Source organism: Ornithodoros turicata, chromosome 7, assembly GCF_037126465.1.
Source record: "Ornithodoros turicata isolate Travis chromosome 7, ASM3712646v1, whole genome shotgun sequence".
In the NCBI taxonomy this organism is placed as follows: domain Eukaryota; kingdom Metazoa; phylum Arthropoda; class Arachnida; order Ixodida; family Argasidae; genus Ornithodoros; species Ornithodoros turicata.
Window position 1 is genome coordinate 47,405,952 of NC_088207.1, and position 15,205 is coordinate 47,421,156.

A 15,205-nucleotide genomic window follows, 5' to 3' on the forward strand; every position below is an offset into this window, starting at 1 on the left:
ACCCTGTTTTTTTTCGGATACCTGCCCTGTTTCGAACCTGAACCTGCTTCTTGACTCGTGTTCTTCGTAGTAGGTAGCAGCGAAACGCTCGCTGCTGGTGTCACCTAGCGTGATTATCGACAAACTCTGTATTTTTAAGTTTGTATTTAAAACGGATAAATCTTAGAGTTGTGATTTTTATGTAAAGCCTAATAAAGTACATCTTGAAAATTAGTATTTATTGTTTATCCTTTCAGATTACCTTCATTATGTGCGGGACTAACCGCGATTCCGTGGTCGATGCAGGGTCAATGGCGGCAGTGGAAAGGTGGTATTTTACCAAAGAACAATTGGCCTGTACCCCCAGTCGAAAATGTGGCCTGGACGCAGACAAGGAACTTTCCTACCGTCAGCAGGCAGCGAATTTAATTCAGGATATAGGACAACGCTTGTCAGTGTATCCTTCTGCGCCGTGAACGTTCCATTCGATGCTTACATGTTTAGGCTTATCGTTTTCCGTTAGGTTTAAGTGTATTCCTACTTACATCCTGCGATGAAATTCAAACTGTGTGCCATTTAAAGTGTCGGGAGAACACACAGAATGTGACAATGCGTGTGTTGGTTACTCCGAGGGCTCACGATGTGACTTGCAGCGTCTTCGTGTGGCGTCGTATGCAAACGTGCGATTCAAGGTCTACTGCTCTTGGCCACTGTGCAACAGATAAGAGAACGTATGTGCAATACAACTTCCTCCCAGTGCCGGTTTTACTTCGCAACAGTTGTCGAAAAGTGTTGTGAGTACATTTTGAAGAGCGAGAGATGTTCTCTGACTGGCCAGTTAGAGCATCGCAGAAAACAAGGCGACCATGACATCTGAGAATCTACGTAGTAGCGTTGATCTAGCAATATATCTTCAGTACATAGATTATAGTTGCCAAAAATCAATAAGGTGGGGTTATTTCGATATTTATGTTCACGTCAGCTAATCAGGCGCATTTTGCGTAGTCAAACAGTATTTTTCTTCCTGTTGACACGGTGGCTACAGGCAGTGAGCCAGTCAGGGCACACGAAATCCACCAGAAATAGATCTGCTGTTGAAATGTACGTTAAGAAATTTTCTTGTGCCACAAGCATTTGTGATCGCTGGGCTGAAAATTCGTTCACCTCATTCAAAGTAATAATTAATATTTCATGAGTTTTGCGTCGAGACACAACTACATTCAAAATCAGTGGGTGCCAACTGCTTAGGGTTGTCCGAAACCAACGGAAAAGAGCTTGGATGCGTGGATGCGTGTGTAGTGACCTCAGTGTGAGAACAGCAGCAGAATGCTTATTATTTGGTACAAAGGAGGCAACAAAAATACTTGACACCAGGTTTGAGAGATCACACTTACTGTGGTTGTATTTCTGGTGCTAAGAAAAATCCTGCTTCCCCCTAGTGCTAATAAATTCGAACATTAAACCTAGGTTAAAACACTTCATCGAGGTATTTGGGATAGAGATACAGACAAGAATGGTACATTTCTGTCTCTGCCCAATGTATTCTCTGGCACTGACATTTTAGTGCTTTTAGAGCCAAGTTAAGACTGAACATGTCACTGATAATGAGGGGCACAAGACTCGCGTAACAACGCATTCTTTTCGTATGATAACTGGTTCAGAGTATCAGCTGCGAGCATATGCCGATGCTGTGTAAACATGATTGTGTAAGATTTCATCATGCGTGTTGCTAAGGAGGTAGTGTATTATTCTTACAGTACACATGTACTGCGTTACATCAGCGACAATGCTATGCACTGTGTTCATGCTCTGTTCATGTCCTGTGAAAGAGTGTTTACAGTGAACCCTCGTTGACATGACCCCCAATAATCTGACATACGCGCTTTACGACCATACTCTTGGGGGAACAATGCTGTGAAACCTCCGCAAATCCCCCCCGTTAATATGACAATTCCTCATTATGACCAAAATTTTCGGGAACGGCCATGGTCATAATAACGAGGGTTCACTGTACTCGTATAGGGTTTATTCACGGACGTCACCTCGCCGCCATACTGTAGGTTCCTCGAAGTTATGTTCCAGCATTCGTTCGCTGCCAATTGCTTTTTGGATGACTATTAACGTTGAAAACAAGGAAATTGCTTGGATGTGCTACATATCACACAGCACAATAACTTTGAAACACCAAATATACAGGGACAGTGGCGGTCTCTTGCGGATGACGTCGTGCGAATAAACCCTATACAAGTTTGTACAGGTAATTTGCACTGCACTTTTCCTTAATCCAATGCCAGTACACAACTTTGCATCAACACTGCCATTGTCTACATGCATCGGTTTTACTATTACCACTCGTTCACCAAGTTCCACAGAAATGTGAGTATCTGTGTATGTGCCACCTCCTATTTTTTTGTAAGGGTTTTGAGCAAAGCAAACTGGGAAATGTTATTTTATTAGACCTCTGCATTAGACCTCTCAAATTTCAAAAACACCAACATGTAACACTAAGGACAAAAGTGACAAAGTGATAACGTGAACACCACATCCCTAGTCATTGGATCTTCTGTAGAAGTACGGGGTGTCTACCAACCTGGAAAACCAGGAATTGACAAGTGCCGTGGCAATGCGCAGTGAATTGTGAGTGCCGATCAGTGACTGAGCAGAAAACGTTGCTGCATGTAGAAGTTCGCCAATACGACAAGCCGAGAGGCGTAAAAGTATTGCAGCCTCACTAATACTCAATAAACGACCCGTTCTATGAGGGATGTGGTATCAAAATGTAGCAGTAGGCACCAAGTTTGGTCGGGAATTTGCTTGAAATAGTCAGTGAAAGCCCGGAAAGGCGAGGGAGCTGCAATTTGGTAGACACCGTGAACTAGCGGCGGCATGAACCATTGGGGTCAACCCTACTGAATGCGTTCATGCACACCTTTGTATGCTTACGTAGCATGGTGACAGCGACAACCAATGATAAGAGTCATGCGAGACGAGACGCATGCTTTCAGCCGCTTCACAGAGAAACGTGCACGAAATGACAACAAACTGCCCGTTCCCGTGATTTGCTTATCCTTCTGCCTCCCCTTCTCCTCGGTTATCCACCGGAGCCATACAGGAGCAAGTAACGGGAACCACCAGTTTGTTCGTTTCGTGCGTTTTTTAAGTGTTTTGAAAGTGTCGCATGTGCCGTCGTTTCTCGCCACTGCCTACCCTGCCCCACCTATCCCATGTGCAGGCCTGTCACGCATAATACCTTGATGGACGACCATGCAGTGTTATCAGTAGTCGTAAGAACATTCAAAATCCGTATGTGTGCTTTCTAAATCATGATAAGGGGTTGCTCTAGAGAAAAGAAAAAAAAGCAAGCACTGTTACAACACTTCATTTTGTAGCAGTGTTGTCCCTGGCATGAGGAATGGAATCCTAAAGCAAAGTTTTAAATATGCTGGCAAGGAAAACATAACCGTCTCTTTGTGTGAACTTTATGCTGATGCAATTTTCTCACATCAGTGCGTTTAATGTAGCGTCCTGCAGGTTGCTAGCCTATTATGATGGACTCGCGATGTAGACTCGTTATAATTTCTACAGATAATGTTGCGCCCTTATATTTGTTATAGTTCCGACATGTTGTAAGAGTAGCCTACGACCTTTGCACTTTCCATTTGCCCATGACAACCTTATATTTGCGCAGGCTATAGCCGCATGTGCACTGTTTCTCGCGGCCAAAGTAGAAGAGCAGCCACGGAAGTTGGAACACGTGATCAAGGTGGCACACGTGTGCCTGCACAGAGATGCACCTGCCTTGAATCCTAACAGTGAGGTAAGCCAGCCACTGTTCCGCGCAGTGCCCTGGAGGCCGCAACGCGGGGAACCCGGACAACCTTTTATCGGCAGCTGTTTCCGTGTCGCGTAACTTCAATGTACTCTGTATCTTCAGGCATACCAGGAGCAGGCCCTGGAACTAGTTTTTAACGAGAATGTGATGCTTCAAACTTTAGGTAAGGTAATCTGCCTGATAAAGCTGCCACCTTATCTCTGTCACTTATGTGTTGCTCGCGTACGAGTTCCTAATTCCTGTTGTACCTTTACAGGTTTTGACATAGGTATTGACCACCCGCATACTTACGTAGTCAAGTGCTGCCAATTAGTCAGAGGTGTGTATGGTTACCCTCCCCCATTATCTCTCCTCCAATCTGTGTGTGAATGCTGGAGCCCAAGCCCTCTTTCTATATGCTGCTTCATTGTACTGCATGGCTATGTGACCCTACACTGATGTTGTATCGTGTTTCTTTGGTAGAAGGAAAAAGATGCTGAACACAGAATGTTGGCCATCAAGAGGGTCTAATATTGTCCTGTGCATTTTTGATTCGTAGCTGCAACAAAAAAAGTTTAGGACAAATGTTACTGCCTTGTTTTGAGTACAGTAGAACCACACTGATACGTTTCTCATGGCAAATTTGTAAAGAAAAATATAGCATCGCGTATCCTGGGAAATGTGTGCTAGAAGAGCAGGAAACGCCTAACATCCACTGGCAACATTGTCAGCGTTAGAGCACATTTCAGTTGGACGATTAATTGCCTCATCCACTGCCAGATTTGTCTGCTCCACATTTTAGCTGAGCAGTACCACATACCCACATGAATCGGTTCCTCTTTTACGATGCACCAATAACACGTGGGTACTTTTCGTCCGAGAAAATGCTCTGCTACGCATGCGAGTGAGGCATAGCAGAACACGTCTGCAATCCTTACAAAGCCCTAAACGTGTCAGTGTGTGGCTACTGGTGTTGTCTTGTGTTGGCTAATATGCCATTTTGCACGGGTGGGTAAGACTGGTGTTGATGCTGGCTTTCCACCTTTGCAGCAAGCAAAGATCTGGCCCAGACATCGTACTTCATGGCCACAAACAGGTGCTGCCTCCACTCTCTCCAGCTTCTCCACATAATGCTGATGTCGAGAGTGTTTAGTTTTGCATTTGGCACCCTGGGCACACTTCTTGACGACATTGTCATTCTGCGTGGAATGTCCGCAGGGTAGCAACCAGTGCGTAGAGGTGCACGTGGACAGAAATGTTGGATAGGAATTGTGACATTGAAATCTGCTAGGGCAAAGTACATGATTTATGACAGGAGGTACTGCTAGGGTTGCCACCTTTCGTAGCGAAAAATACCGGCTGAGGGAGAGAAGGTGGAATAGAGGGAAAGGAGGAAATGTTCGCGGGAAAGGGAAGGTGGGCGAGGGGTGGAGAGTATACAGAGAGAGAGAGAAAGAAAGGACGAGCGTACTCACTCGAGACAACAATTATAATACTAATGAATAACTACGAAAACGACTGGTGACTACGGAGTTGGGTCTGTGCTCCAGATTTATTCGAGCTGTAGTGGAATGTTGAAAGGGAAGCCCCGTAAAAGTCCCTATGAAAGGTCTTGAGCCACAAATACCGGCAAAAGGCTGCCGGTATCACCTTTCTACCGGCAACCGGCAGAACGAGCAAATAACCGGCCGTGCCGGTATAATACTGGCCTGGTGGCAACCCTATGTATGTATAGCCTAGTCTTCGACGCGTTCTTACTCGAGATATATTTCTTGCCACCAAACATAGTAACTCTCTATCGGCTATGCTATGAAAAGAAGGGCTTGTGTGGGTATGACATATTGAGACAGTCGTAACATACCTGCAGATAGTATGTCCACGCGTGCCTCTGCCGATAATACTCAGAATGGGCTGACATGCTGTGTTGACGGTTGTGTGTTCAGGACTCTGAGTAATAAATAAAATTTTTGTAAGAATTTAAAGTGGAAAGTGCATTCTGGACTCACTGTGCCACACAGCCTGCTGGCCTTTTCAGTGTTTTGTGCGTTGCTGCCCTCTGGGGTGTACTAATTTGTTTTTCATTATTCACTGTTTATAACTTTGATGTGTTCTTACAAAGGTAGATGAACCGTAACGTGGGAGTTCTTGTGACTACAAACCATCTACAATCTTTACTTTATCATCCAAATCGGTCCATCTGTTGTTGTTTTTTTCGACAATGTTCTGGAATGTAAGGGCATTCTCATATCAGTAACCTGTAACATCCCTGCGGTGGCGTCACTAGGGGGTGCGAGGGGTGCGGTCCGCACCGGGTGACACTATGGAAGGGGGTGAAGGGGGTGACGTGCCACACCAGTGCTGCCACTTTTGCTACGACGCAGTGACACCAAAAGCAGCATGAAGAGCCCTCGGCGAGCACATGGCTTATTATTATTATTTTTTTCTGCATGTGGTATGGTACTGTAATTTATTGTGTACTGCCTGGTATGGGAAGGGATCCATTATTGGAGAAGGGGGGGGGGGGAAGGGTGACGCAAAGAGCTCCTGCACCAGGTGACACATCCCTAGTGACACCACTGCAGCCCAGTCATCCATCCAGTTCATGTAGCATCTCCCACAAGTCCTGTGTACTATGAGGACAAGGCCTTTGAAGCACTGTAGTCTTAACAACTGGTGCATAGATTTCAATGAAGATTCCAGTAACACACAATCTCGATTTACATTTGTGTCTGACCTTGAGAGAAATTGTATTGAATCTCGGAAGAAGCACATTTCACAGAGTTCATCCACTTTGTACTTAAATTAGTATTTTGAAACTTGCGTACTGCGTGAATCCCAAGGGAAAAAAATAAGCGTGTTTTGTTCCTTAGAGTGCTTGTGCGTTGAAATGTGAGGGATAGGAAACAGACATTTGGAAATATTTTTCTTTTTTTGCATACGTACAAATATGTGGAAAAGGTGGTACCTTTAAATGCTCGTTCAGTCTTCAGGCTAACTAGTCTTGAAAGCTATGTATCAACAATGAAATTATTAAAGTATGAGAGATTCTTAACATGCTGACAAATAAGACATGGTGGTTTGTATTTTGCCAGTAGAAATACTTCCAACGAGAAACAACTGAAAGCCTGCTCACGTGCCCTTCGGAGTGCAAAGCAAATGTTATAAACGGCTAGTTTTCGTGCATTGTTAGTACAGTTTGTGAGGGTTTAGTGCTCTTTAGATACATTGCAATACCACTTAGTTTGTCAAGATAATGATAAACTGGGCAAGGCCACAAAGCAAATACAATGATCAGGTCCTCTGATGCACAGTGCAGAGTTAGAGAAGCATTCTAGCTTCTGACAAGGCTGTGGTTTATCAGTCTACAAAGAAGTTCTAAAACTTTTTTTTGTTTATGTTCGAGAACCCAATGGCAGCAAAGGGATTTCTAAGAATTAGCTTCACTTCTAGTCAACAAATTTCCTACGGCAGATTTTTAAACATTTCCAAGGCACCCAAAGGGAACAGAATTTGTTTTTGATAACTTAAAAATATTTTGAAATTTGCCATAAGTGATGACATGCCAGTTCCATCAATTGTGGGTGCAGTGATATCAGTGGGTGCAGTGATTATTGTGATATGTTTAATCAGGATTTATGTCTGCATGCATAAGATTGCTAAGGGCACTGTTGATACTTTTGTAATGGAGACTCCTCTCCTGCTACTAATACATTGTACTAAAGATTGGTGTCTGTCATTGCAGTCTACATCTGACTATGATGTGTCTTCAGTACAAGCCAACAGTAGTTGCCTGTTTGTGCATCCACTTGGCCTGTAAATGGTCCAATTGGGAGGTGAGCTGCACTCACTAAGTTGTGTTTGCACACCAAGCATGCAGCAGAGCTGACCAATGCAAATGCAATTGTAGATTCCCAAGTCCAGCGAAGACAAGGATTGGTTTTGGTATGTGGACAAAAGTTGCACTGCAGAGCTTCTTGAAGGCAAGTTGTAGTGACACACTATTCTCTTGCATTGCCACATTTAAAAATGCGTTTTTGTGGGATTCAGATGTCGTCTCGGGGGGCAGGGAAAAACGATCAGTGTAATTCGCGTAACATTGGCTTTGTATTTGGTGCAGAATTGACATCCGAGTTCTTGGCAATATTGGACAAGTGCCCGATCCGTCTGAAGCGGAAAATTATGAGTGGTGGGGCTTCTGCTTCGACGTCTGGTACGGCAAGTGCTGCTACAGCTGGCCAGTCTAGTTCCAAGAAGGTACGCAGCATAACTTCCTTAACCACATTTGCCGGACTCGTGGCAATAAGAAATGCACAGCCGGAGCGGGTGTCGCAGACGCGTTATTTTTTACTGGTAAACAGCTGTTTTGTAATGCACTGGTGTTATAATTGAGTGTGTTGTTTTTCAGTTTGTGAGTGTTTCGCATCTTGGCCCTAGTGGGGGCGCTCTAAGTAATTTAGCAGACCTTGCAGAATTTATCGTGTCTCATCGTTATACATTTGCAAATGTTTCTCAAATTCTAACCTACCATGCTTTCCCCTTGCACCGAAGGATGTCATGGACAAAAGAATGCTAGAAACCTCAAGACCTCAGCACTCTAGTAGCAACCACGCCGAACATCCTTCGGCTGACAGCGGTGACCGTACTGGTGCTTCCCGAAAGGCTCACCAGGGCGCGGACCTACAGTCGGGCAGCAGTGGCAGCAGCCGACTGAGACCGAACCCTACCGGCCACTCGCACGCTCATCCCAACCGTTCACCCACAGTGCCATCCAGCTTACAGCCACCTAACCAAGGCTCTGAGCACCTGCTTTCACCCGGAAAGCGGAAACTTGAGTCCGCCCCTGGCCAGCCCCTCTCTCTGGATGCCTACAGGGACAAGAGGCACAAGCAGAAGTCGCAGAAAACACTCCCCCCTGACAACCATCAACATATGCAACAGTCATCCGTGCGACATCAGCAGCCCACAAACCATGACACAAACTTCTCAACGTCTACCACTACCTCATCCAGTTCTCTAGTAGATCAGAAAAACGAAGCCCCGTCGGAGGTTCCCCAGGACAACGGCGGGCTGTTCCACGCTGGGATGGGCTACCCGGCCATGCGGTCCCCCAAGCACACGACCCTGTTTGAGGGAGATTCGTCCCTCGATAGCTTCCTGGGGGGCCTGGACGGTACGGAGGTGCCCGTGACGTCGCCTCTACACTTTGATGGATATTACGATTCTCAGGACCTCCCTTCATTCGGAACCACGGAAGAGAGCAACGGACTTTTTACAAGTGTGCCCACTTCCACTTCAGTGTCATCCTCTGCACCCGTACCGGTGCCCCCAGCACCCCCAGTGTCGGCTCCAGCACCTGCACCTCTGCCGGTCAATGTGCCGCCACAGCCCGTTGCCCATGCACAAAGGGGTCGGCCCCCCACGCCTCCCCCGCCACAGCTTTTACCACCAACTGTCAAACAGGACAAAATATTAACCCCTCCATTATTGCCACCACCACCACCACCACCAGTGACGCCCCAGGTGCCATCGAACAAGGAGAAGGAGAAATCAGAAAGGAAAGAACGCAAAGAGCGTCACAAACACAAACACAGTTCATCGGAGAAAAGTAAAAGCAAACATTCGTCTCCTTCGAAGCAGGAGAGGGCGCTCGCGGAGCTCAGGGTGCACAATAGCGAGCGTGTTCCCGACCTGGCGCTCCACAAAGTTGCAGAGGCACCAGAAGCATCAAAATCAGTTGCGGCGCCTCAGGTTCCTGGCGATATCCCTGCCAGTGTTTCTGAGAAGAAAGCCGAGAGGAATGGCATCGGAAAGCATGACAGGAGATCCTCCGGGAAACAGCACGGGTCTGAATCTAAGCGAGAGAAATCTGAGAGAAGGGAGAAGGATAGATCGAGAGAGGAAAAGTCCAGGGAAGACGGCGGAACAAGGAGCAGCCAGCCGTCCAGCGGTGGTCTGAAAATAACGATATCGAAAGAGATGCTGCAGCAGAGCGGCGGAACATCGGGGAGCCCACCGCGTGAGGCTCTGAAAATTAAGATTCCGAAGCTGAAAATTGTGCCGCCGACGCCGACGGAGTCTGAACTGACAGCCACGCCTCCGTCTTCTGGTTTGAAGCTGAAGATCAGCAAGGACCGGCTGCACAGCGGCCGAAAGAGGGACAGGCGGGGAAGCAGCAGCGGCGGTGGCGGCAACGACGACGGACAGCGATCTCCAAAGTCGCGAAAAACAAACAGCCACGGGAGCAGTACGGCAAACATGTCGGGCGCAGCAGCCCAGCCCTTCGTGGGGTACCCACCAACCCTGCCTCAGATCCCCCCGCCGCCACTCATGCAGCAGCAGGGGTACTACAACCCTCACGGTTACCATCCCCAGGTGCACGTAGGAGCTGTGCCTACCTACATGGTACCGCAGTACTTTGGCATCCCTCCACCGCCCCCTCCGCCTCTTCCTACCGATCCTCCGCTGCCCAAGGAGCCTCCACTGCCTCCGCCACCTCCCCCTACGGAGTGATTGTTCAGTTGTTCATCCGTGTTGTGCATGTGTTTTGGGGGCCCACATGCCCCGGTGCTGTGGATAGGGTTGAGAGAACATCAATAAATAGATGTCCAGTGTTACATACACGTAATTGCTTAGTCCGGGATAAGAATGGTAACGGGGAGAGCCGTTTTGCTGTGCATCGTAACTTATTTCAGCCCAAAATGAATGAAAAACTGCTTCTTCGTGCGACGTACCCTCGGCTCAATGACCGACGAGTCGGGTACTTGTAGCAGCTAGGTGCAGAGTTCTACAGTGTGAAGCACCAGCACTGAGTTACGTTACTGAGATGGACTCTAATGTGGTCTCTCTGAGCCCTCTGCTGTGTGGTTTGGGAAAGCAACGAGACTTTTAATCAATTTTTTGTGCGATACTTCAGTGGAACGCAGTCCTCCGAAGAATTTGTGCGGTGATTGTTCCGCGTGGGACACCCAACTTGTACATAACTATACATATGTGACGGATTTTTGGACACTTGTACATTAAGGCGAGGGAGTAGGTATTTGAAAGTGCTCATAGATGTGGGGTGGGGTTGATGATTTTTGTCCTTGAGGTTGTTCTGTAATGTAAGTGTGCCTAGCATTACTTGTGTAACTAGTTCGGTCTTGAAAGAGGCAAGCACGGGAGTTTGGATGTTCACGTACACAGAAAATATGGTAGTACTTAGCAAGTGCATCGCCTTAGCGGGAAATTATGTGCCCCTCCTTATCTTTTTTTGTTCTGTGGTTTGAAGTTTGTGGTTTCATTTCCGAATGCTCGCTGCATGCCTTGGAGGTGTGGTGAGCAGTCTTATCACTGATCAGTTTCCTTCATTATGTTTGTCCTTTCTCTCTGTTACTTGTATGTACATCCTACTTTAGGTCCATCTCAACTGGTAGAAGGCGTGCAATCGGTAGACTAATTTTGCTGCAAGAGCAGCGTGACCATGACCCAAAATTGGCAAACGTTGCTGCATGTTACACCTGATGTGCACCTCCGAAGGCATTCTACCCAGCTCAAGTGTGTAGGCCAAGTTGGCTTAAAGTACTTGCTAGAATGCTGAATGAATGAATGGTTGTGTTTATGCCATTCTTGACTGTTGTAAATAAAAGATTATTCAACTTAAGGATAATGGTGTCAGTTTGACCTGTATCTGCCCGTTGAAAACATGACATCACAGGCCTCTTTTTGAACGATTCTTCTCGGTGAGCTTGCCTGCATGTGATGTCTAAAATGGAGAATTTGAGCAACATCAGGGTAGACCATCAAAATATCTTAACTCGAAGAAAGGTTTAAAAAGTGGGTGAGTGAACTGGTGGCAAAGATCCACAACGAAAGCCCGAAACTAGGGTCGACAAGAAGGTATGTATCTCCGCAGGTTGTTATGCTTTCAGGATTGTAACCCTTCTTTAAGGTTCCACGCATTATGCAATGTCAGTCCCTTAGTCTTGCTTACGACAGTTTGATGGCTATGGAGTGTACAGTGACACATACTCCCAGAACAGTTAGCTATTGAAAAATTAGGCAGTAAGGAGCATGTAGGTGTATCATTCTGAGCATGCTACATGCATTGCCCAAGAGCAATTGAACCACACAGCAGTGACAGAAATTGGTGGGGGGCACCTCACACCAAGATAAAGAACGTCGTGGGGGGTGGTATTACCACCCACTACAGCAAGTCACAGGGTTCGAACGATGTCTCCTTGAAAGCTTGTGAAAAAAGTAAAACATATAATAGCATCACCTCTTGCCAACATTATTAATACTGCTTTTGGCATCTTTCCAAGTACACTGAAAACATCTTAAATTTTACCTATTTTTAAGAAAGGTGATACGCAGTCTCCTAACTCTTTACAGACCCACAGCGGCTGTGTCACTGTTCTCCAAAATCTTTGAAAAGATACTTCTTCACAGCCTTCAACATTTCTTTAACAGCAATAAACTTCTTTCAAAAGGAAAATCCACTGAAATAGCCCTGTTAGACACAATAGCAGCTTTCGATTTGGTTATAATCACGACTAGACCCCGGATTCCTAGGCAAATGCCTGTTTTTTATTCTTTTTTCTTTTTTTCGTGTGGTATATTGCCTTTTCAATACAGGAGCACGAACTGGGTGTCGGGGAGCCTCCTGGATGCATTTGATCGTGCCTATAACCGCCTATTCCGGTGTTAGTGCCTATGCCGTGGATGCCTAAAACTACTATTAGTAATAATTTTTAAAAATGTCTGTAATGGCCCTAAAGCGGTGGCGAAACTCGGTTGTCCAGGCGAAATTGACATCCGGTATAGGGCATTTATGCCCTTGTGGGGCGTTCTTTGGACATTCCCAGGAATATCCCCAGAATGTACCAGGAATATTTAAACGCCCATAAGGGAATGTCCTCGGCATATTCATGGGATGTTCTTTTGTTGGCTGGGTTTGAAACCATCGATCGCTTGAAAGAAGCGTAGTATCTCAAAGGTGGTGGAATGTAAGCTGAGAATTGAAAATCGGTTACTCGGTATGCAGTCGTTGTTTCTCTCCCTTCCAACATTGTGTTGTTTCGTGGGTCGACCACGTTTCGTATAGATTTTCTTTCAATCTAGAAGTCACAGCGCTATTGCCTGTTCGCATCGAGAAGAGTCCCCGAAGCTTTTCTTAATCCTTTTTTTTTTTACAACGAATTTGACACACGGTAAACCGCTGAGGAGGGGGCGTGACGTACGAAGGTCGGTACAGGCCCGGTACAATCCCTACAGTCACTATATAAGCTTTATGTAAGGCCTGTTCCGACAACAATCCCTACAGTTTTGCAACCTGAGGAAGCTGCCCTTCTCGCTGGCAGTCAGGGCCATATAGGTACACGAATGAAAGTGACGCCGCGTCCAGTGTGAGCAGTTGATCCCCCATATTTGCCTGCTGTTGCGAGCCTTGCGTGTGCAGAAAGATTAGGAAAGCAGTCACAACTCCCATTTACGGTATTGTTCTTGCGGATGGAACTGATTTATTCACTTTGATTTTGCGCTTTCAGAGCTACGCACGAAAAATATAAACAATTTATAGTGCCTCTAATGCCGTTGTTAGTGGCTAAATCGAGATTTTTAGCGCCTTTTATAGGCGCCTTCAACAAGGTCCGCCTAAAAATCCGGGCTCTAATCATAACCTACTTATTCATAAACTATTTCGGTATAAGGGGCACACCAAGGAACCAATAGGTTGGTATATTGAAGGGACCAACTCAAATATGAAAGTAACACCATCTTAGGATACCACAGGGATCGATATGGGTCCCTTGCTCTTTATACTTTTCGTAAATGATCTTCACCCAAGCAGCACAATGCACTGAAAGTCAAGTACAATAGGGGTGGACGGGTAGGTGGAAGACCTTGAACAGACTCTTGAAACTAAGGAACATTGATAAGACACATACCGTCCACCCCTATTGCACTCGACTTTCAGTACATTGTGCTGCTTGGGCAGTGTAATCTAAACTGCAGGTCAGTGCTATGCGCTGTTGCTATCACACTGTTTATCACACGTAATAGCGTCGACGAGACATACAACACTGCAATCAATGTACTGCTTCAATTATCCGTTTTGGCTGGTACAAAATAAATTGATAGCCAATTTCAACAAGACTACATATGCATTTTTTTTATCCGTTACAGATTTTTTAAAGAAAAAACTACGAGAGCAGCATTGATGCTATTTTTGTGAGTACATGGGATACACGGCCAGGCGAACGTCCTATCGGAAAGAGCATGTGTAACTACTGGACGACTAATTAGCTGAAATTCATTAATTAACTTATTAATTAGATGTTTTCTTGGAAATGCGCGAGGTTGCAGAATTTGAGCCATGTGGACTTTACATGGGGGGATTAGGTGTTTCCCTCTCCCAAATGCACTACCAAAGGTACAATTTCGGGGGGTTTAACCCCCTAATGCCCCCCCCCCCCCCCCCTGGCGGCCATGCTTCGGGTATGCCATCGTTAGCTTCCCTGGGCTACTACCTCCTAACCTTAGCTCACCTCACGCTAGTATACCCCCAGCCTTTATCCTCCCAATCTGGAGCTTTGTCCATGCCACTTAGCCCTCCACTGCCCCCCCCCCCAGTCCTAACCCATGTTAGTCCCCACTACCCAACACGGCTACCTCACCACAGTTCCCTGCACGTGACCCTTCCATTAGCTACCCGCCTATAGTTAATCTATAGGCTTAGGACTAGAAATGTCCTGGGCTGTTAGTTGAGGAACAACTACGCATCCACCTCAGCTATCCACCCATATTCGTGTCCTTCTCGCAGACTCTATACTTGCGTTATCAATGAAGTTTCTGACAACCTTAATTAAGGAGGTTGCGACACTTCGCCTCAAGTTTATTCCGGATACATATAAAATGTAATTATTTGCATCTATGTGAACCTGCATTCGAAAGTTTTACAGCATTATACATTCTTAAAAAAAGTGTATACTTTGACTCCTTTTTCTTGCCACATATATCACTCCCTTTTGGAGAGTACAATTACAGTCCCACACTCCCACAAGGGAGTAACATTATTCGCTTACTCCCTACCGGAGAGTGATATTACTCTCCCCCACTTTATATCACTCTCCCCCACTCTACCCCACTCCCTAAAGGGAGTGAGTTTGAGTAATTGTACTCTCCAAAAGGGAGTGATATATGTGGCAAGAAAAAGGAGTTAAAGTACACCCTTTTTTTAAGAGTGTAGCAAGTGGGGTAATAGCCGCGTAGAAGACCGGCACCGCAAATACCGAAACTAATGCGGCTCTGACGTCACAACAGGCATCTCTGCCAGTGAGGAAGCGCGGGAAAGGTCACCTGCTTTACGGCTACCAATGTGAATGGCCGGAGCTCTGACGTCACACTTTGGTGCATACGTGCATGTGTTGAACGGTTAAT

At 46.1% G+C, this 15,205-nt stretch overlaps 1 protein-coding gene across 1 annotated transcript; it reads left to right on the forward strand.

Moving 5' to 3' along the window:
- The first annotated feature begins 268 nt into the window (after positions 1-268).
- On the forward strand, positions 269-11,429 carry LOC135401327 (cyclin-T-like). The gene is made up of 10 exons (XM_064633667.1): positions 269-436; positions 2,274-2,355; positions 3,668-3,796; positions 3,914-3,974; positions 4,068-4,130; positions 4,841-4,886; positions 7,533-7,623; positions 7,698-7,770; positions 7,908-8,044; positions 8,339-11,429. Exons 1-10 carry the CDS (start codon positions 291-293, stop codon positions 10,298-10,300), a joined length of 2,790 nt encoding a protein of 929 aa, XP_064489737.1. The 5' UTR covers positions 269-290; the 3' UTR covers positions 10,301-11,429.
- Positions 11,430-15,205: the final 3,776 nt, after the last annotated feature.

What these genes read in the sequence shown, in the direction of transcription:
- LOC135401327 (XM_064633667.1), top strand. Translation starts at nt 291, where the DNA reads ATGGCGGCAGTGGAAAGGTGGTATTTTACCAAAGAACAATTGGCCTGT. An exon ending in GTGCTGCCAATTAGTCAGAG is followed by an intron (nt 4,131 to 4,840) that starts GTGTGTATGGTT and finishes CCACCTTTGCAG; the next exon opens with CAAGCAAAGATCTGGCCCAG. An exon ending in CACTGCAGAGCTTCTTGAAG is followed by an intron (nt 7,771 to 7,907) that starts GCAAGTTGTAGT and finishes TATTTGGTGCAG; the next exon opens with AATTGACATCCGAGTTCTTG.